This window comes from Phyllostomus discolor, chromosome 10, assembly GCF_004126475.2.
Source record: "Phyllostomus discolor isolate MPI-MPIP mPhyDis1 chromosome 10, mPhyDis1.pri.v3, whole genome shotgun sequence".
Classification (NCBI taxonomy): domain Eukaryota; kingdom Metazoa; phylum Chordata; class Mammalia; order Chiroptera; family Phyllostomidae; genus Phyllostomus; species Phyllostomus discolor.
Window position 1 is genome coordinate 47,175,030 of NC_040912.2, and position 23,707 is coordinate 47,198,736.

Here is a 23,707-nt window from a genome sequence, read left to right on the forward strand (position 1 = left end):
TTCAGAGGTGCTGCATCTCCCTAGAGCCCAGGCAGTCACAGGGCTGTGGCCTTTAGCCTACACTCCTGTCTGACAACACGCTAGCACACACATGCCATGAAGAGACGGTCTGAGCACAGTCTACAGTTCACTGCCACCATTACAGTAAGTGACAATCAGAAATAAAACTCCATATGCCAATACTGAAGGCAGTTGGTCTTTTCCCACCCTGGGATCTTCTGCGACTGAGTCCAAATCCACCAGGTGGACTCTGACTGATGCTGCTATTCTAATTGGAGACTAGCAAGCATTCTAACAAACCTGAAGCCAGAAAAAAATCTGATGACTACAAGTTGGGTACACGAAACCTACTACTATATACTCTTCTGCAGAGAAGTGGGCAACAAACAAAAATATTCAAGTGTAGATGAAGCAGCAGATAAGAATTTAAGTGACCTTTTAAGGGAGAACAAAGTTAATTCAAATATTAAAGTATATGAGGTGGGACCCTAAAAATGGAATTTATTTATTAGAAATTGTGTATTTATTCTTACATGTTTAAATTTCAGTCACCTTCGAAGTACTCTCCATTTCATGCAATACACATACCAAGATGTTTTTTCCACTGCTCAAAATAGGTTTTTGAACTTATTGATTCTGATGCCTTTTAGTGTTTCTGCCAGTTTTTGTTTCACTTCTTCCACATCAGCAAAACAGTTACTTTTGAGGGACTTTTTTATCCAGGGAAACAAAAAAATGCTCAGGGCAAAATTGGGTGAATCCGGGGCAATGGGGCAATGGGGCAGGGTGGTTTGGAAATGCTGTTTTGGTCAAAAGCTGTTGAACACTCAGTTTGGTGTGATCAAGTGCGCTGGTAAATCACCCATCATGAAATGAGTAACTGCGTTGAAAGAGTCTTCAGAAAATATTCACTGAGGCCGGACGGAGCCTCTCACAATAAAGCCAGCTGGTACACTGATACAGATGGGTTTCTATGACACTCACCTAGCAGGGAAGCCTGTATTATAAGGGCCTGCCCTCCAGAAGACAATCTGGCTTTTTTGGGTCTCCCTTATAATTTAATTGAGATATCTTCCTTCTCAAGAAAAAAGTCTAGCTATTTCTATCAATCAGGCTTTTACAAAAATTCCTGGTATGTACACATTTGCCTACAGTGCCTTCAATGTATAATTTTGCAGGCTCTCAAATGTCTTCAACAGCCTGAAACAAAGCTGGCTTGGCTTCCTCACCTGCAGACCCAGAAGGAGGAGGAGCTCCGGCTTTCTGCCACTCAGTGGCCTCGGCTGCCATTCTTCTCACATATGCATCATCCACACACATTAAGATGTTTTCCGGCTTTATGTCAGTATGAATGATCTTGCACTTACTGTGTAGATAATCTAACCCCTGAAGTACCTGATCACAGTAAAATCAAGAGAGGAAATGAGTTATTTATACCTTTATTACTCAATGTTTATTTGTAGAATAGGTAATATTTGTCACAAGGCACAAAATTTAACAGAAAAGGATATTTAGTAAAAATACCCCCCACCCCCAGCTCTTTCCCACTGGTGACCACTGTGTATCATTCTGGAGATAACTTATGTTCAGAGTAACAAATGCATCTCTATATACACCTCTATATACACTTTTTAAACAATGTTATTGAGATGTTAAATTACATACCATATGATTCACCCTTTTAAGTGTACTACTCAGTGGTATTTAGATGTACAACCATCACTTCCATCACCCAAAACAGAAACACTGTACTCACTGGCAGTCACTCTCCATCCCCTCCAAACCCCCACAGCCTGGGCAACCACTAATGCACTTTTTCTCTTATTCCAAACATTTTACATAAATGAAATGATATCAAGTGGTCTTTTGTAACTGGTATAATATTTTCAAGGTTCATCCATGTGTAGGATGTATCAATACTTCATCATTTCTTTTAATTGCCAAGTAATGTTCCACTGGATATACCAACTTGTGTCTAGCCATTCACTTGAAGGACATTTGGGGTTTTTCCACTTTTGGACTATTATAAATAGTATTGCCATGAACATTCACATACAAGTTTGTGTTGATACATGCTTTTATTTTTCTTGGGCATATACCTAGAAATGCAATTGTTGGGTCACAGAGTAACTCTCCGCTTAGCAATTCAATGAACCGCAGAATTGTTTTATGCAGTGGCTATACCACTTTACATTCCCAGCAGCCATGTCTGAGGGTCCTGATGTCTTCATCACAGCCAACACCTGTTCTCTTTTTTTATATTTCAGTGACTACAGTGAGTAAGAAGGGTGTACCTCATTAATCTGCATTTCCATGATAGCTAATGATGTGCATACATTTTTAATATTGCAGGAGAGGAGGTCAAAGTTTTCCTGGACTTACATATCCATTCAAGATGATTTTTTTCAATTCTTTCCATAAACCATTATATTTAAAATAACGATCGCAATAAAAAATAAAGAAAATAAAAATATAGATCATGTTCCTATGCATTAGAAATTGCAAATGCTCAATAAATACTGACATTTAATAAATATCATTCAAACATTTTAAGTCATACAGGGGTCTTGTCCACAATAGACAAGAAAGTGGGGAAGAGAGAAGCCAAAGATCAAATAACACAGCACTAGAAAGTGAGAGTTCAGAGGTTTCAAAAGGAAAATGGAAAAAGACCTGTCTCTCAAACAGGATGAAAATCCTTCAACTAATCTTTTTTCCCTCCTTGTCTAGCCCCACACTGTACTATCTGTTTGATACATAGCAATAAACAGAGTTCCCTGTCTTCATGGGGCTGATAGTCAATGCATTATCACAGAGCTTACCATTTCATGCCAGGGGGATAGAAGGGACTGGCAAACAAAAAACAAAAACAAAACAAAAAAAACAAACAAGCTGAATCATAGGCACAGCAAACACAATATAATATGTGGATGAGTTCTGAATAAGCAGTGCCAGTAAATGTCAAAGCTTTTCTTAAAGTATCTTTTCACCACTATCCCATCCTTCAAGTAGCCTTTATTTTTCCATTTTAGGATTTTTGCAGTTCTTGAGTTGTTTTGCCATGTGGGAAGCTGCACAGGTAAGAGTTCATGTGATTCACTATCCAAATGTGTTCATGGGCATTCTTTATGACAGCGAGGCACTCCAGAGGAGCAAAGTGTTCTCAGCAAGAATTTAAGATTCCAGATTTTAAAAATATTGCTATTGCATTCAACCGGACAAACTTCCCTTAAGAAGCATAGCTTATAGCACCTGACTGTAAAAACAAGCAAAAGATTTCACCACTAAACAAATTAAGTTAATTAAGATAATGCAAATCATTAAAGGAAAGAAAACCATTAAGAGACATAGCATTAAAACTCAACCTTGGTAGTCACACTGTTCCAAAACTGCTGCTCAATCATTCATTCACTGTGCAAGTTACTGCTAAGCTCATTCATTTACTGGGCAAGGTCTTTAAGCTATCTGACCTTCCATTTTCATGTCTATAAAATGGAGGGGACATATCTATTAGAAATAATCTGTGGGACACACAAAAACAAGGTATATCTTAGAGGAAGCTCAAAATAAGTGGTACAACTAAAGTAAGTCAGAAGACTTGTACTGACATTGACTAAATAACTATAACTCTGCTAAGTCACTTATTAAACTTCTCTAGTCTCATTTCTCCCATCTCTAGTATGAACGGGCTCTGCTTGGTAACTTCCATGGTAGTAAAATTCCATAATCTGATTCCGTAATTTCTTTTAATTCTATTTATTATACTATTTTTAAAAATCTTTAGCTATAAGCTAAGAAGAATGGCTTTATTTTTTAAAATGTCATTTCCGTTATCAGCCAGGGAAGTTGAAAGCACTGAAGCAGCCCAGAATCCTGAATTCAGCAATGAGTAATCTCATAACCACTTACGCAGATTATGATGATGCAAAAAAAATTAAAATCAATGAATCAGGCTTCATGCTCAAGCATAGATTTCCTCTTGCAAATTATGAAAAACAGTTAAAGGAGCCTTATTTCATCTGTCAAATCATAGTGTTTCTTTCTTGCCTAAAACATACATACTTGGCCTCGGCAGCAGGAGGCAGCAGAGGCTGCAGAGATCCTTGAAAACTGAGACCAATCTAATCACAGATGGGCCAGAAACAGAGCTACATCCGCTTCAGAGAGCTAACACCCTCCTGGGGCATGGGCCAGTTTTCTCCATGGAAGTCAGGCCTACAGGGCAGCAGCCACACAGGAGTGAAAGCAGAGCCCAGGGCTGGGAGCAAGAGAGGCCCAGTCCTTGGTCAGGAATTAACTAGCCAAGGTTCACAGCAAACTCCTTCTCAAGTTCAGCAGTAAAATAAGCAGTTTGGTCAAGACAGCCTCTAAGGTTTTTTTCTATACACTTAAGAACTGTACCAGAGATCATCTATTGCTGGTGTTAGCAACACAGATCTACTCTTTTCCACCACAGCTTGCTGGAAACAGGTCCTGTGGCCTTGCAGATAGAAAAGGAGGAGTAAGCTGAGAGTAATGTGGAGACTTCTCTCTTGTGTGCCTCCCTGGTCCTGCACATGCCCCATCCACAGTGATGCTTCCCCCAAATCCTAAACTGCAGAGAGAAACATAACCAGAGCAATTTTCCAAATTATTTTATGACTCCAGTCACAACATGGGGGCTTTCTTCCTCCCCCTTGAACAAAGGACATGGTGCGGAGATTTGGCCTACCTCTCATTCTGTGTGGTAAGGCCTTGCTGATGCAGCTCCAAGGGAACCCCACCAGCAACCAGATGAATGGGCTGGGCAGCAGAGGCTGGCCCTGAGCAAGAGCACTTCAAGACATACTGGTTCCTGGTAGACGTGGAGATGACACCAAAGGGACTCTCTGTAGCCCAGAAACTTTCTTACTAGAAAAGCTAAAGCTCCCATTAGATTCTTCTTCCTCACTAAGACAGATCTGAGATAAATTGTACACACTGCTTCTGACAAACATCATGTTAAACTGAATGGAGAAGTGTGGGAAATAGCTGCTACAATAAGAGAGGACAAGAACCATATACTCCGACCCAAGTTTTAGTGGACACTGTCTTTGATCACCTAAAGTGATCCTAAAACAGCCCTCCACACCCTGCTCTTTCTGACTAGTGAAAACTAATGAGAAAACCCAGCAGCTCTGCTTCTGAATACAGTCAGGAAAGAACATAAATCCACCGTGTCCAGCATTTAGGCTGTACAAAGTAATGAGTTGGGAAAGAGGCTTAACTCCATTGAAAGGGAGTGACTTCACCATATTTGTTACTTAGGAACCCAACATTCTAAGGAGAATTCCTAGTAAAGAATTATGTATACCACCACACCAAACCATTCCAAGAATATAAGTGTTTATCAATTTAAAATTAATCTTCTCAGCTAAAATTCAACAACATTGGCTTGACCATAATGAATTCACTGACAACTAAGACCAGTGGCATAATTAAAATGGTAAGTAAATACTAAGTGTAGGTAAAATCCTTCAGTGACAACCGGAGAGTCAGCCTGCTGGGTGGAGCCACAGCTCTTGGTGTGTCTACAGGGTCCACTGCCCTACAGGAGGGAGGTTTGGAAAACACTGTGTTTTAAAAGTCCTGTTAGCTTTCATATTGCAGCACATATTACAAATTATAAATTACCTCTTAAATAAAACTGAATGGCTATACTTTTAAACAATCTAATTGCCAGCCCTACTATTAAAGCAAAAACAAAAACCACTTACCACAGACACATGAATGCGCACTTTTCACAAATGCATGCTATAATGGAAAATACTCCCAAATCCATCTATGCAGACTTTTCACACATGGAAGACAGCATAGACGCAGAAGTTGTACACATGGAGTCCAACCTTGGCCCCGGCACACATGTGGACCGTGGGACCTGGGAGGCCTTTGTCCTGCCTGTGCAAGGCCTTCAGTGAGGTGCAGAGAGCACCACCTAGGCCTCGTCAGGCTGTGCTGAGGACTAGCCAGCATAACACAAACAAAGCACTTACAACAGCGAGTGCCTAAAAGGGCATAACAAATGTCAATGACTATCATAGCAGAAAATACGAATAATTTAAAAATTCAGGTGACTTTGTAACAATACTGGAAAAACGAGCAGTTAGAAAGTCACCAAAATCAGGGTCTTGCCCTTATTAGCCTTCACTAAGTGGCAAGCAGTCACTTCTTCACAGGGTTTCTGATTTAAACCATAAAGTTTTAAAATGTAATATGTCAGCCACTGTTTCAATTACATAAGAAAGTCAAAACTGCTCTTAAAAAACAGCAGAGGTGTTTAAAGAAAACTGTACCACAAATAACAAATACTGCCAACAAAAGCACTGCTTTTCCTCTTTCAGCTTCAAAAATAAAAGCTAGATATAAAATAGACCTCAATAAAGCTGACTTCAAAAGAAACAAAGAAATGAAAGCTGTGGGGCAAATAGACAACCACAGGACTCCACTATTGAGGCCAGAGACGCAGCAGGTGCCCGTGGGAAGGGGGCGGGCGGGGCGAGGTGCCACACTGCCACCACAGCACACAGCACCGTCACCACATGCAGCCAGGATGGCGATTCTCTGACTGGGCACACAACGCCACCACGGCAAAGTGAGGACAGCTAAGCACTGATCAAAGCATTGATAACAGTGTATAGGGGGCCCTGGAAATGTAATTGATTTAATTGTCATTACTTTTAGAAAATAAATAAGTGGTAACATTTACATACAAGCCTGTCAAATCACAGGTCAGCCATTCTATAAAGTCAGATTAAGAGGAACATGCACTTCATCTTTCATTTAAGAAGCGACAGAGATGTGAAAACAATGACACATGACCTGTAACTCTGAGGTGCTCCAGATGCAGCTGGAGAGACATGATGGCTACTTGTTCTGGTCACAGTGCTGGATCACACACTAGTCCCTCAGAATTAATCTCCACAAAAAAGCCACAAATTATGTATTATCATTCTTATTATACAAATGAGGAAACAGACTCATAGAGACAAAGTAAAAACAGTTAAGTGCCAAAGTTAGAATATGAAATTAAATCTATTGCTAAGGCATGTGCAGTGGTTCTCAATGAAAGGGGGTCTTGCCTTCCTGAGCACATCTGATAAAGTTCAGACTCACTTTTAACTGTCACAACTGAGGTGGTGGTGGCTGATACAGTCACCTAGTGGGTAGAGGCCAGAGATGCTGCTGAACACCCTACAATCATAGAACAGGTCCCTACGATAAAGAACTATCAGGTCCAGAATGTCATCACAGTGCCAGGGTTGAAACACTTTGGCCTGTAAGACCCTGCAATTGTTAGGAAAGAACCAAATGCAGGCCACAGGCACCCTGAAGAGGGAAATACACCACTCTTAACTGGGGAGTATGAGAAGCCTTCTTCACAGAAGTGGTATTTTGGTTGATTCTTTAGCTAAAACATGGGTAGAAAAGAAAGCATGGTATTTTCAGCAGCCTAGGACAAAAGAAATTATCAAAGATGTGGAGCTAAAAAACAGCAAGGTGAGTACTCTCTCTATAATACTTACTACCAAAGAAAACTAGTAAAAATCTGTGACTAAAAATTCTGGTAAATTGGCATGTATTTATAAATGTTTGGGACATCTTTGCACATTCGTAAGAAATGAGTGATTTGGTTGACTCCAGGACGGAAATTGGGTACCTGAAAGACATATATTTTAGAGCGGTTATATGTATTACCTATTTAAAAAATTAATTAATGGACAAAAATTTACCTGCCAGGATATAAGAAATGAACTAGGGTTTGTAAGGAAAAATTGTGCTGACACCAGATGGCAGAAGAAGGAAGAACAGTTTTAACTCTTATTGAACATAGGCCAAGTATGATTCAAACAAATTATATGCCACTTGGCAAAAAGCATGAACTTTAAAGCCATACCAGCTGGGTTTGAATTCCTGCTAGACCACTTAATACTCTTTAAGTTAATTCCTGACTAGGGGCAAGTAATTTAACCCCTCTATGCCTCAGTTCTACTTACATGAAATCAGGGAAGTAAAAATACCTATTTTGCATTTACTGTGAGAATCCAGTGAATTAAAATGTGCAAAGTCCTTAGAACTATGGCACACAGTAAGCACTGAATAAATATTTGCAATTATTAATAGGGGGATCCCTTTACATCTTAAAAATCTAGTAAGGATATTACATTTATTATCCTCATTTATTTATGATGAGATTGTGGCCTAAGGAGGCTAAGTTGGCCAAAGTCCTTTTGCTAAGGGACTTTATCACTCCATATATTGTTATATGAAAGTCAGGAAGGTTAAGCTTTAGACAACAGGCAACAGGAAACCACTAGAGGTTTCTATATGAGGAGTATGAATTATTAAAGCGCAGTTTTACTTGGAAAGGTAGCTGCCAATGGAAAGGAGACTGAACTGAAACAGGCGAGTAGAAGTTGGGACAGACCCCAGGAGAGCAGAGAAGTCTATGAGCCCAGGAGGGTGGCAATACAGGGAACATCAGTGTAAGAGATGTGGCACAGGAGGGACTGGAGAAGCACAGCCGGCAACAGAGCCACAGGGATGATGGGCATGAGGTCAGCTACACCTGACTGTGAAGGCAAAGGGGGCACATGGAAAGACTGTTAAAAAGGTGGCCCTGCCATGTCTTGTGTTCTAGGAAAGGACACACCTGTGAAGGTCTATTAATGAAGGATCTTCCCAGAACAAACCAGGCATCAGAAATACAAAACCCACAAGCTGAAATCAGAGGGAACAAAGGGAAATTCAGGTACACAGATTATTAACAGGGAAATATGATAATTTACCACTTTGAAGCTAAAAGTTTAGGGAAAAATATCCAGAGTCCATAATAGTATTTTTCTTAAATAAACTTAAAGATGGGTTTTACCCTAAAACAAAACTACTTCTCACAAATTCTAAAAGAACTAGTGTAGACTATATAAAATCAAAATTTCATCTTGTAATTTTTCGAGAACAGTAAAGCACAAGAACCCTTCAGTGTCCAAACCACTGTACATGAATCACAGGGGGATAACACATTCATTAAATCACTTTTTCAATCAGCAAGTATGCATTAAAGTTCCTTCAGATTCCAAGATTTCACTTTTAGGTTTACAACTCTCTTACTGGGTTGGCCAAAAAGTCTGTATGGTTTTTTCCAAAAAGTAAAGGACACATTTTCCATTTTCACCAATAACTTTATTGATTTGGATATTTTGAGTATGTATGCTATCTCCCGTGTGGTACAACATTGATTGTTCTCAATTGATGTCTATATGATAGCTATCACCTTCAACTGGTCTATGCAACTGTGGAGCATCATCCAGTGACAAATCTCCAGCATGAAACTTGGCAAACCACTTTTGACTCATTCAGTTACACACACCATCTCCAAACACTGCACAAATCTTTTTTTGCATTTCTGTTGCATTTTTACCTTTCTTGAAATAATAAAGCACACAATATGCCAAAATGTTGCACAGTTTCTTTCATCTTCAATATTAAAATGGTTACACAAAAATTCACCAATTTTGATAAGTTCTTTTTTATTTTTTTAAAAGACTTTATTTATTTATCCTTAGAGAGAGGGGAACGAAGGGAGAAAGGGAGAGAAACATCAATGTGTGGTTGCTTCTCACACATCCCCCGCTGGGGACCTGGTCTACAACCCATGCATGTGCCCTGACTGGGAATTGAATTGGCAACCTTTCAGTTTGCAGGGTGGCACTCAATCCACTGAGCTACACCAGTCAGAGCATTTTAAGTTCTTTTTAAAAACGCACACTAATATGACAGCTGTCACAATATAATCTAAAAAAAAATTGTTTTAAAGTTAAAGACAACTAAGGGCTACTAAAGCATTTCACAGGGGAAAAAACCAAATAAACTTTTTGGCCAACCCAACACTTGTTAAGAAAGGCTAGATTTTGTTTCCCCATTTTGGAATACAAGATATACATCAATGATTCGTCTGCTAATTCACTCTCTTGCACAGCTGAGCTCGAGTTGTGGTGACTTAGTCACCTTTGGACTACAATAAACATCTTTGAAAGTACAGGGGTTCAAGGGAATAATATCAGTAGAACCTATATGAAATATATGCATGATGGTATTTCTAAAATTACTTATTTTTTATTATAATATGTAAATCTTTTTATATTTTTAGGGTTTAATCAAAGATAATTAAGAATTTTTTTAGAGTTTTGACAAGGTGATAGTTTCAAAGTTGCTACTAATATAAATACTAAAGTGGCATTTGGGGATCAAGTAACTCCAAGCAACATATTAGTTTTCCCCCAACCACTTATCTTGTAAAGGAAAAGTATTGTTTTTTTACATGAGATATTAGCCATGTTAAAATAATGAGTTAAAACGCTACTATCCAAAATCTGAAAGGGAACAGACATATAAGTAAACAAAAGCTACCCAGAAGCCTATGGTAGGCATGAGCACGCACTGAAAAGAATGCTGCATATCAGCACCTCAATGAGTAGGCCAATGCAGAAAGCCCTTCTGTCTCCAACCCCTCTCCTGAAGTATCATCTATAATATTGGAAGACAAGCTGCCAATTTATAATATATAAAAGGAAAGAAAATAAAGAGATGAATACACAGGCTGAATAAACATAGTTACCTACAAACAATTTCAAAAGCAAGATCTAGGATGCTTTCATTAAACAAATTTTATCAAGTATTATTGTTAAGAAGGTTCTTTAATAGGTCCCTTTCTTCGGGATTTACAATTGTAAATCATTTCCTGATTCTTTTCCTATTTAAGATTTTGGACAAAGGCCTCTATTTCAGGTCTGGAACCCTCAGGCAGATCTAGTTCGAGATGCAGACCTGGGGGAAAGGGACTAGCTCCAAACCACTTAGTCCTCTTCTCCAGCAAACCAAAGAACCTCCTTGATCTATACATTACTCTGAAGGGGTATATCCACAGTAATTACCTATTATATCAGAATAGGTAACCCAGGATAAGTCATTATCTGCAACGTTCCTAATTTTAGGCTGTAAGGGCAGTGAGTGGAATACAGTGACATATTCCATACAGAAAGATGAATCTGGTAAATTCTAAATAGAAGGAGACCTTCCATATATGTATACTTCCATTTTACAAATACTTGCTAGAGCATCAGTACTGAACCAGACTCCAGCTGAACATTTACTTTTGTCAAAGCAATTGAACAAAACAGAAATCTAATGTAGTACTCCCTATGTAACAAATGTTCCTTATTATCTGTCATTTACTGTCTTCCAATATCTAGAAACAGCAAATAAACACACATTTTTTATTTCTTTTGAATTAGTTTCTGAGGAATGAAGTGGGACATTTTATAATATAATATAGGATAAAACAAGTTTTCACTACACCATATCACTACTTTAAAAAGATCAATATGCCCAAAAGAAATGTGTGCCTGATATTTACTTATTCCTTCCTTTACAAAACAGAATGGCATATCATTAAATATAAAACTGATTTAATGAGTTCAAAATGTTATGTACTATAATATATATGTCTATGTTTTAAAAACAAAAATTATATATACTAAAGTATATATGTACTTGTTTGTGTGTTTTAAAAAAACAAAACAGGAATTCATGTTGAAAGTCTAGCCAGTTAGATACTACTGGGTGTGGGGCTGCCCTCATGAGCCTCACCTGTCGAATGATGCTCTTCACACAACGTACTGGAAGGCCTTGATAGTTGGACTTGATGATCCACTTGAGGAGATGGTGGCCAAGCACTTCAAAGACCATGCAGACATCTGAGACCTGGGGTTAAGGATCACTTGTGGATACATTTCCTAGAGTGATACAATTAGTAAAAGCAGCATCACCATGGCAATATCAATACTGTCAATAATATCAAAAGTGATAATTTGCTATTTCCCATCTAAATAAAACAATCTAACATTTACTAAGTACATATTATGTGCCATATATGATTTAATGTGTGCTTTTAACAACCTCAGGAAATAATGTACTAACCTCCACACAGAAACAAGGAGAGCAAGCCTCAGCTGAAAGAACTGTCCAGTGCTACAGTCTGAAGGTGGCAGCACCATGAATCAACCCCACACTCCTCTGTGCTCTCCTGCATCTTAGCGCACTCCTCTAGGATAATCAGCCTTAGTGAAAATGAGCAAGACTAGAACCTCACAGTAATTAATAAGAAATAAAATCAAAACTCCCATCTTAAATGTCCTTCCTGCTTGCATAAATTTCTACTCTGTAGATCACATAAAACACATTATAAAATAGAAAATTACCAAACACAGTGAAGACGTTTAATCTTTACCTTCAATAATATCTTTCACGGTGTAACTAGATCGATTTTAATACTATAGGAAATTTTTTAAAATGTACAATGACAATTTAAGACATGGTATTAAGACCAACCTATAATAATGAAATCTAAGGATCCTGGGGATTTTTTAAAAACAAAAATTCTGCCAACCACTGACACTCCAGGACTATGGCCCACCATACAAATATGTTTATGTCATTAATACAGGAAGATTTAAAATGGCTCTGAAGCCATCTGAGAATATTTTACTCATCCCTGGAAGCCTATAGATAGGTCATTAAAGAAGGTTAGTTGATTTAATGCTTTACAATACCTACATCTACATCATCAGAATAACTACTATAAGTATTTTTAAGAAATGTATTTTCTACAATGGTGGAGAACATGTGAACTACAGATTTATGTACAGACAATCTAACACCAGAAATTTCTCAGTATTTCCCAGGCATATTACAAACAGTGGCAAACTAAGGACTGCAGTTAGTAACAGACACAGAGCCAAAGCCCAGGATTTCTACATGACCGACCTACATCATCTCAATCCACTGACAAATCTAAACTGTGATGGTTTCTTATTTCACAGTATGGACAGTCACTAGAATGTATATATTTTTAAAAACTCCATTTACCTACACATCAGGTAGATTCTCCAAAGAAATTACCTCCCCTGTCAGCGGTCCCAGAAACTGCCTGACACATCTAATGCAAGAGGAGGAGGGGCTGCCCTGCCTACCCATAAACTGGCAGGCCCAGTTGGAAAACAGGGGCAGAGAAGGATGAGCTCTACCTTTCCATCTATCACAAGGGGAAAAATACACCCAGCAGTTGCGGAAGTGATACTGACACAAACAGTGAAGTGGCATTAGCAGTCACTGGTACCTGCTAGTAGCACCTGAGTCTGATCCCTAGAAGAAATGCAGACATACCTCATATTATTGTACTTCACAGGTGTTGCATTTTTGTTGTTTTTTATTTTTTTACAAATTGAAGGCAAGACTTCCTCTACCAATGAAAAGATCACAACTCACTTTATTGCGGTGGTTGGGAAGTGAACTGGTAATATCTCTGAGGTATGCGCGTACAAAAACCTCAAATATGTAGGATATGAGGGGAGTACTTCCCTAAAAAATGAAGACTTAGCAGATGAAGAAACAGAATGTCATTCTGCAGTTTAAGTTGAGATTCAGCTTTGTCCTCAGGCTTCTGGAGCTTGAGCAGGACAAACACCAAAATGTTGAATCTGTTCCAGACATGATATAAAGATCAGGAAGAAGACCATGGCTCTTGACACATCCCTGGCACTCATCAGTCACAGGGCTCAATATTCCTGAACCTTGAGAGATGAAGGTATAGTAGCCCTCCCTTATCCAATAGAGATAAGTTCCAAGACGCCCAGCAGATGCCCGAAACCACATGCAGTACCAAATCCTATATGTACTATGCTTTTTCCTATACATATATATCTATGATGTTTAATACAGAAGTTAGGCAAAATAGGAGATTTACAATAACTAATGATATCATAGAACAATTGTAATAATATACTATAATAACTGTTATGTGAATCTGGTCTCTCTCAAAATACCTTAATGTGCTATACTCGGTCTTCTTGTGATGATATAATATTGAAATACAATGCCTATGTGATGAGATGAGCTGAGGTGAATGGCATAGCATTAGGCAATTATAGAATGCAAGCACTATGACATCACCACAGTCAATCTGATAAACAAGACAGCTAGCAACTAAGGGGCGAGTAGTATATACAGCATGGATATACTAGACAAAGAGATGATTCAAGTTCCAGGATAGATCAAGAAAGGGTGAGATTTCACCATGCTACTACTCAGAAGGGTGCACAATTTATGAATTACTTTAGCAATTTTCCAGTTAACATTTTCAGACTGCAGGTAAAAACCTCAGATATGGGGGGACTGCTGTATCACCTGTCTCAGGAAAATAAAAGGCTATCTTAGAGGATCCAACAGGAAAATATGGAAAGAGCACTACCAATACTACCTGGATAAAATGTAGTATCTCTTCTTTCCATTTGTGCTATCAGCTCAGTCCTACTGATCCCGGATTACTCCACTGTTACTGACCAGAGGCTGCCCTTTATCAATGCCCCAGGCAGAGGGAGGGTGAAGAGAACACAACAAGTTCCTTTCCACAACCCCTAATCACCACCTCCTGAGCACGCCACCCACTCCCACTAACAAGAATGCAAACTTACCAACCAGTAACCCAATCAAAACTGATAATCTCAAAAAAAAAGGGGGGGGGGGGTCATAAGACACCTTTAGTTCTACCTTCTTACTAGACACATTTCTAATAGGACCTAGAGTTGGAACAAAGCCCTCTCTATTTAAAAAGCAAAAAGAACTAATATTACCACTAAGAAACTTCATCTTTCAAAAACCATTCATTTCCAGCAAGATAATTCATTTGAGAAAATTAGATAAACTATTTTAATGAAAAAGTTAAAAAAGTAAATTGAACAATTTAAACAATTAAAGCAAGATTATATGGACTTACAAGGAAGAGATGATACTGAGGGGAAAATAACCTTGTTTGTTGAAATGTGATTCGAGCAAGTCTTTAAAAAAGTCCTTTTTCCATTACACAGGAATTTTGTATCAAACATGACATAATACCAAGAAATTACTTTTATTTTATTTGATGAGTTCTGTGATCTTTTTAAGTCTGTATGTTTTTCAAAGATGCAAATGTCAGTTTGCATCTTTGAAATAAAAGAATATGACTTCTAGGATTTGTTTTGAAATAGTTCAGCAAGAGATAAAGGGTATATAAAGGAACTATAGCCAGATAATGATAACTACTGAATTTGGATGATAGAGTTAAAGAAATTCACTGTAGTACCCTCTCTAATTTTATGCATGTCAGGAACTTTACATTATAAACATTTCTGAAGAAAAACAATGGAGGTCTCTTTCTACTAAGGACTGGCCTATGTCAGATTTAATAACAAGTATAGAAAATGTATCACTTTGAGACAGGTTGGTAAACAAGGACAAATGGGATAGGGAAATGAGACAGGTAGTTAACTGGCCAGGCAGTTTACAGGCCTTCTAGTAAATCCCAAAATCCTATCTTCTGTAACCAAGGACAATAAGAGTAAATAGTTTACACATCTCTTCCCCAACAAAGGTAAACAGCTTAAATCACCTTACTCAGAGAGGTAGATAGTAAAAATCCAATTACTGCCATTTGCCCAGCACACACACAAGGATAGATGAAGTTAAGGGAATAAATCTCATTTTGGCACATCAGCATAAGGGTGATGAATATTCTATTGAGATCCTCTGCTAAGATCTCCCCCTAAACTCCCTCCCAGCAAAGGACAGAGCACACACCTTTCTTCCCCCACGGACCTGCATCTCCTAAACTCTGAGGGTCCCCATGAGACTTGGAACCAGGGAAGCAATGGGCAGTGCATGGTAGCTCAATGGGGCCAACCCCTATCCTGTCTCCAAAGCCTCTTTTTTTCACTTCCCAGTGAGCCAAAGAGGCCCCACAAGACTCTCTTCTTGTTGCTTCTACTGTAAATCCTTCCTTTGTTTCACTATCCCCAGCTTTAATAAACATACTCTCAAAATCACCTGAACTCACACTGTAAAATCTTTTCTATACAAAGTCAAGAATCCACACACTGTAGGCCAGCCCAAGGCAGACCAGCTCTGGACCGGCCACCTTTCTGGTAACTAGTTTTACCAGACTTCCCCAAGTAGACAAACAAAACAAAACAAAACCAACATACTTCCATATTTACCTAACAGAAAGATGGTACTCCTCAGGATCGAGTGTGACTTTGCCATGTTGATATTAGCAGAGCTAGTTTTCCTTTTATTGCCTCAATAAATTCTTTGCAGCTACTGAAGGATACCTAGCCTTTCTGTGCAAATTTTTAAAAGTTTAAAGCAAAAAGAAGTGCTGGTGTACGCTTTCATCTACCTCTGCAAAAATAAACTTCACTAGAATTAATAAAATAAGATTAGTAATTAATTCTATCTGAAAATCAAGTTAAGTGCTGCAAAAATAACTTTATATGCTGTCACTACACCAAATACCCCAAAAGGCCCTCGCAGAGCACTCTAGGCCTATCATTCTACAACCCTCCGTGACAACACTAGATAGAGGCTTGAAGTAGAGAGTGACACAGCAAGAGCTTGAAACATCCCCATTTTTCAAAAGCCTATAGAAAAACTACAGTATAATGCAGCCATTAGGAAGCAATAAGACTGTCAGAAAGGATACGTATTCCATTCATGCCTGAAATCTTGAAGTCATCAATTAGCTGTACTACCATGTCTTTATTTGGGTCACTGGGATCACTTTCTCGAACCTATGGAAAGAAAAATGAATCAAGAACAGAAATGTTTAAGACTGAAAGTCATTTCCATTATACCAGCCAAAACAGTTTTAATATAAGTGAGATAGTTTTTAAAACAAAAGATTCAGTATTTGAACTTATAAAACATAAAATCAATGTCAATTTAGTAAAACCCAGAAAAATACCTCTGTAAAATTTTAAGTCATTAATGTGTCTTCTTTCATTTACAGTTTTGCAGTACTTACACATTTGAGCAATTTTATTTCATCCAAGGCTGTCTCCGTATAATGCTGGGCACTCTTTACAACTTTCATTGCAACAAATCTTTTCCCCCTTTAAAAAATGCAAAATTTAAATAATATTATAAGCAGAGGTAATAATTATAATGAGATCTATCCAATAAATAGATTTAATAAACTTTCCATTATAACCGTGCTTTTCAAACTGTGAGGCAATAATTCACCACTAGGATAATGTGTCAAACCAATCTTTTTGTTTTGTGTTGCTTTTTTCCTTCATAAAAATAAACTAGAAACTGTTGTTCATCACATATAGTAAGGGTAAGTAATATCTTGTAACATTTTTGTTTCAGTATGCACACACACAAAACACACATATATTTGTACTGGGTAGCAATGGTATTTTATGTTACAGGTCACAGCTTTAAAATCAGTCAGAAACCACTGATTTGAAAGGCCAATATGTTATTCTATATTTAAATGTTTTTCTGGTATGGATGAATTATTGGGGAAAAATGATCCTGATGTAATTTAAATGCATAAGCCTCAGATATAAAGGCAGAAGAAAGTTAGTATTTTAAGATAACAGGAAAATGAACTCCAAACTAAGGGGGAAAATGTCTAGCTATGGCAGGGCAGGCCTGTGCTAGGCAGTTAGGATGCACAAAAGACACAGGTGTGCCCCTCAGCCATCCATTGTTGTAAAATAAAGATGTTGAACTAGACTAGGAGTCATGCGCACACATGACAAGGAACACTTACTGCATATCCCAGCACAGCCAGACAGTAGAGAAGTGTCCCCATCCTAGCTTCCTAATAACATGGTATCGGCCATTGAAGAGGTCTCCAATTTTCACTGGATGATAGCCACCTTTTATTAAAAAAAATTTTAATTTCAGAAAAACAGTAATAGAATCTCTTCCTCTGTCAGTTCTTGATGCCATTAAAGAAAGCTGTCAATAATAAAATCAGATTAAAATACATTTAATAATATAACGTTTTTCAAGAATGTTTCATCAAAAGAAAAATGTCCATTGCCTTTTTACTAACTTAACACTAAAAGGAAAGAAAACAAAACTAGCATTGTTCAAGTACAAATTAGGGGCACTCTGCTAGGCACTTCATTCTCAAAACCACGCTCCATGAAGCTGAAGTAAACTGAAATATGTTGCAGGTGTTTCACAGGCGAAGCAGGGGAGGGGCAAGGAAGAAAAAGTTCCATTTGGGGAAACCAGAAGTTAACGCAAAGCAGATTTCTTGACCAAAGTGGTTTTCAGGGCCCAATGTCTTCACTCACAGGGAAAACCTCTGAGATGAGAACATGCTGCAAATTCCAGGTGTATTTGCTAATGAAACCATTTCACCAAAGAACAAGTCACGTTTCATAACACAAAGTATTTAGGAAACACTGAGTAGATGGTGTTATTCCTACACTGATGAAGTGGGCAGTCTGAGAGACAGTAAGTATTTAGAGCTAGAAACTGGCTCTGACTCCAAAGTCCATGCTCTGTTTATTCGCCAGTGAGAAACTGTTACTCCCTGTGTAACAACTGGAGGACTGTTTACAGTCAGTACACAGTGAACACTTGATGGCTCAACTGAAAGCCATTTATGCCCTGGATGGGCTGCTCAGTTGGTTAGAGCATCGACCCCCTACACCAAGGTTGCAGTTCTATCTCTAGTCAGGGCAAACACAAGAAGCAACCAATGAGTGCATCAGTGAGTGAAACGGCAAATTGATGTTTCTCTCTCTAACACTCAGGAACTACAAACATTTAAAGGAAAACCCATTTACTACTTAACTGCATATTATTGCTAACCTTAAAGTCTCTAAATCTAAAAAACAATGTAATTATGCATAAAGAAAACAAACTTCTATCCCTATTGTATGTTTCAGACTTAAATTCTCAAACAGCCAAAGTATGTACATGTGAATAAAAATACAGGAGCACTCCTCAGTGTGATCGCCGCATGAGGACAGCTGTTCCTTTGCTCAACGGGACCTTGAAAGTTGAACCACAGAAATTACCAGTTTAGTCCAGTTCTCTCAGGAACCCACAAGATAGCTAAGAATATTGTGGCTAAAAACAGGACAACTAAACAAGGGACATAATAATAATTTTTATACAAATATAAAAATGGAAAGTCCTAAACACTTATCCTTTTATTTTGAAAATTTGACATACATTTTTCAAATTTATATTCCAGAATTCTCATATTCAAACCCCAAATTGTTACAGAAAACAACTCTCCTCTGACCATTTTCGATCTCTTCTCACAGAACGGTAACGAGCACTCATGCTGCCAGACGGGAGCAGGGCAGACCATACTGGTCCACCCAACACCCAGAGAAAACGGACACTTCAGTAACTCTCAGGAAATGTTCCAGTTCCCTGGGATTAGCAATACCCCATTGGCCTGTAGTAAGGTCTAGCACACAAGGAATCCTGAGAACAGTCACAGACTACACAAGGACCCCTCCTCCTTGTGCTGCTTCACCAGCAGGCAGCACAGGACGCAGGATGACAACAGTGCTGGCCCTGAACCCTGCGCAGGCCATCAGGCAGAGCACCAGAGAGGGTCAAGCACTCGAAGATAATACGACTTAGGGGCCTGGTTGTTGTATCTGTACCTCACTATACTACTTAATAAAAACCACTAATGTCTCCTTAAGTTTTCCTTTTATTCTTAAAAAAATAAAAATTAGATTATATTATATTACAAACATGAGAGAACAAGAATGGACTGCTAAGTAATCATTAAGTTCACTGCTCTGGTTTCTTCTCCAACTCTTATTCCTCCACCACACCCAAGAAAACTATAAAGTTCTACCTATACTATTCATAAGGCTCTAGGGAAGACAATTCTAAACCTGTTTTTAGCTGTTTGGGGGGAGCTGTTGGCTGAAAATAAAGAAGATTCCTTTTCCTTGCCAAGCAAAAAATAGGTTCAATTTGTAAGAGAGAATCAAAAGTTCAGAACTGTATCATGGACAATAGTCTAGAAGAATTTTAAGCAAAGTCCATTAAAGATAAAGTGTTAATATAAATAATATTTTTGGCTGACCCCAGTTTCTCAGCCTCCTGATGGTGACACTTTCAAAAGACTAAAGAAAGATTTGAGAATCACCTCTAATAGAGTTGTAAAAAAGGAACAGTGGTAAAAAGAAATTTGTTCACGAAACAATAACACAGGCAGATGTTAAGTCAGTGAAGACTTCAATACTTACTCCCTTTCCCCCAAATTAATAGAACAAACAGAGTGGCAGTAAGGATATGGAAGAGTTGAATACAATATCACCCACTTCACATAATTGACATTTCCAGGACACTCAACAGCAAATAGTATTTTCAAGTACATGGAAAATTTACCAACACAGACCACATACTGGGCCATAAAACAAGCCTCACTAGAAACTAAAAGATTCCAGTCACATAAAGCATATTTTCAGATGACAAGGAAATTAAAGTAGAAACCACTAAGAGAATATGCCCCCAAACTGGGAGGAGACTAACACACTTCAAAATAACCCACGGGATAAAAAAGAAATCTAAAGGAAGTAATAAAGATTTTATACTACATGAAAATGAAAATATAATACAGCAGAATCTGTGAAATGCTGCTACAGCAGAACTCAGAGGAAAAAGTAGAGCACTAAATGCCTTTATTAGAAAAGAAGATCTCAAATCAATGTCCTCAAGTTCTGACCTTAAAAACTAGAAGAGCGAATGTAACCCAAAGTTAGCAGAAGGAATAATCAATATATAAGCCATAATCAGTAGAATAAAAAGCATAAAAACAGCCCTGGCCGGGTGGTTCAGCTGGTTGGCAAGTCATCCCCTACTCCAAAAGGTTGCGAGTTTGATCCCAGTTCAGGGCACATGCCTGGGTTGCCGGTTGGATCCCCAGTGGGGGCACGTATGGAGGCAATCTATCGATGTTTCTCTCTCACATTGATGATCCTCTCTCTAAAATCAATAAACATATCCTCAGATGAGGATTTTTTTAAAGCATGAAAAGAGTAGTGAAAAAAAATCCACGAAACCAAAAGTTACTTCTTTGAGAAAATTAAGATAAAGCAATTGAAATAAAACATTAGCAATTTTTCAAAAATGCTAAATGTTAGTTTAGCTTCCTCCTCAATGGAAGAGATGCAGGAATTCCCTCCACTATTCCTTCGACATTACTGTGTGTTTGGGAATTTCCATAATAAAAAATGCTGCTTTTAACCCCTCTCATTGCAAAGGTATGCTGGTGCGAGAAACCCTCTAGAGATTAGGGACTGGGTAATTGGAGACAAATTCCAAGCACTTGGCGGCAAAGAGGAGAGAGGTTCTGCAACATGACCAGATCATGCATGTGGGTGGGACCCCACTTTTTCTAAAATAAACCGTAAAAATAGATTAAGAGGGAAAAGAAAATAAAAGCCTAGTCAAAGCCCACTCTAGATGCTTGGCATGTATGATGTCATTTATAGCACACAGTACTGGGGTGCTTCACTGTCACTCTCTCTGACCAAGTGGACCAGTGCAGGCCTGGTGAGGCCATGCACGGGCCTGGGGCCACTCAGGAAGGAAGCACTGGAGTCAGGATTAGAATCAGGATCTGCCAGATTCTAAAACTCTGCTGCCTCTGCTATACCAAGTTTTGATGTTAATCCACCAGCTAAAATATGTCCCCTTTTTCTTCATTGACTAGAATTCTAACATGAATTAAATGTATGGTGCTGTGAACAGAAAGAAGCTCTGAAATAAATTAAAAACTCACTTTAAATATCAATTTTCTCAATAGAAGACAGTAAAAATACTGCCAGAGTTAGAAATGGTTTGCCGGCCAATGATTCATAAGAACCTATTATATTCAGCTTTCATAAACAAAATTTTACAACCAGTCTTTAATAACCATAATTTAGGTTACAAAACATGAGGATATTACTGATTTAAAATTTTACCACACACCCTTCCTAAAATTTGACAGCCACATTTCTTGAGTTGTGAAAAATGTTTGTAGATGATATCAAATAAAAATGTTGAAGCCAAAGAAAACACTCTTCTCCTCATTAGTAAAGTACAATTTAAATCACACACTCCAGTAGAAACATTAATATTACTAAATACAAAATGGAAGCAGGGGGGAAAAAAGCCCTAGAATCCACCAAAAAAATAAATAAATAAAAAGCAATAATGAAGCGTCAGACACAACTATTAAACTTGAGGAGGGGGGAGGTGGTCAAAAGCAGTCAATCACAGAAATAGTTATTTAAAACTTCTTGCATGTAAATTAATCTCTATTACTGCATCAAATATTCCCTATACAACTAATGAATAGACAAGAGCTATAGGGGGGAAACCAGAGCAAAGGACAATGCTCTCCACAACAGGGTTCCCATTTATCTATGACCTAAGGACATAACAACAAAATTTACTTGGGCGTAAGATAAATGTGATGGATGCAGAAAACAATTATGCAGGAGGGCTACAGAGATTTGAATAGAGTTCATGGACTGAAAAAACCTGCATATTTGAAATGTTAATCATTTCAAGCCTTTACCAACTGCCAATTACTTACACAGATTTGTACATAAATTCAGGAATGCTTATTTGAATCATAGCATAAGCCTTTATTAGCTATGTGACACTGAGCAAATTACTTTATTTCTCTGGGTACTTGCCCCTACCTCACTCACTCAGAACCACACTCGACACAAATTAAGTGCCCACGTAACTGTTTACCATTATTCTGCCATTACTCAACCTACTGCAACTAATGACACAAATTCGTAAGTCAGCAGACCAGGGTTAAATGCACTGTCTATTCCTATTTAAGATGGAAAACTGGCCCAAAGTGTAATCTGATTTATTAAAATAGCTCAATTAACAAAAAGTTTTTGATATTCCAACTATGATGACGATTTATCGTTGTCAAATATCAAAGATGAGAAAGAAATTAACTTGTCTTTATTAATGATTTAGCCAAACATTAAAATATTCTCAAAAGAGAATCAAGACTTTCAAACATTCAAATTTAATGTCACTTCCCAAGTGATACAAAGACTGTGGTTATAAAGATTGTGGCTGCTATTTTGGGTGCACTCTTTCACACTCTCTGCTAAAGTAGCCTCCTGTATTATGAAGAATCAGTCAGTCCCATAGAGAGGCCCCTATGGCAAGGAGCTAAAGCTTTGGTGAAGACCAGTAAGGAACTGAGCCAACCACCACTTGCATGAAGGAAAGCAGATCCTCCAAGTCCAGTCAGGCCTTCCAGTGCTGCACCCCAAGGTGACAACTTGATTGTAACCTCATGACAGACCAGATGCAGAGCTAACCATATTTCTGCAAATTTTTTGAATAGGCATTGATGGCCTTTGTTACAGGTGATCTGTCAAAGTGCACAACCTTGGGAAAAAGACATATTATCTCCCTCTGGAGAAGAGGACAGATTGATTAGCTGTCCAGTATCATAAACACTACCCCAGGAACAGAGTCTTGGCAGGTTTGGTTGCAGGCCTTCAGAAAAGAGTGGGATTTCCTACATTTAGAATTCCTTAGCTATGACACAAAACAAAGGTGTGCAAATCATCCACCTAGGCCTGCTCCTCATGGCTCCTGTTAGATTTGGAGGGCAAAGGAAACTAGTATGAACATCAAGTGCATGATGCTTACAGAGCTGTGAGGAGAGCAGTGCTTTGTCTTTGACTCACAAGTCTTATGTCTTCTGCAAGCATCCATGAAACAGTGGCCAACTAACCTGTTGGCTTTGCAAGAAGGTTAAAATCTCAGAAAGGTCTTGGTTCATGGTAAAATT

The 23,707-nt window shown here is 38.3% G+C and overlaps 1 protein-coding gene across 7 annotated transcripts in view; it reads right to left on the bottom strand.

Moving 5' to 3' along the window:
- The window catches only part of SRPK2 (SRSF protein kinase 2), a 240,576-nt gene that overhangs the window by 24,888 nt on the left and 191,981 nt on the right, over positions 1–23,707 (bottom strand). For all 7 annotated transcript variants that reach the window (XM_036010741.1, XM_028525147.2, XM_028525150.2 and 4 more), the window contains 5 exons: positions 17,666–17,774; positions 16,910–16,997; positions 16,589–16,676; positions 11,665–11,771; positions 1,230–1,395 (listed from right to left, as the gene is read on the bottom strand). In XM_036010741.1, the coding sequence (XP_035866634.1) occupies positions 1,230–1,395; positions 11,665–11,771; positions 16,589–16,676; positions 16,910–16,997; positions 17,666–17,774 (558 nt within the window). The remainder of the gene's footprint in view (positions 1–1,229; positions 1,396–11,664; positions 11,772–16,588; positions 16,677–16,909; positions 16,998–17,665; positions 17,775–23,707) is intronic.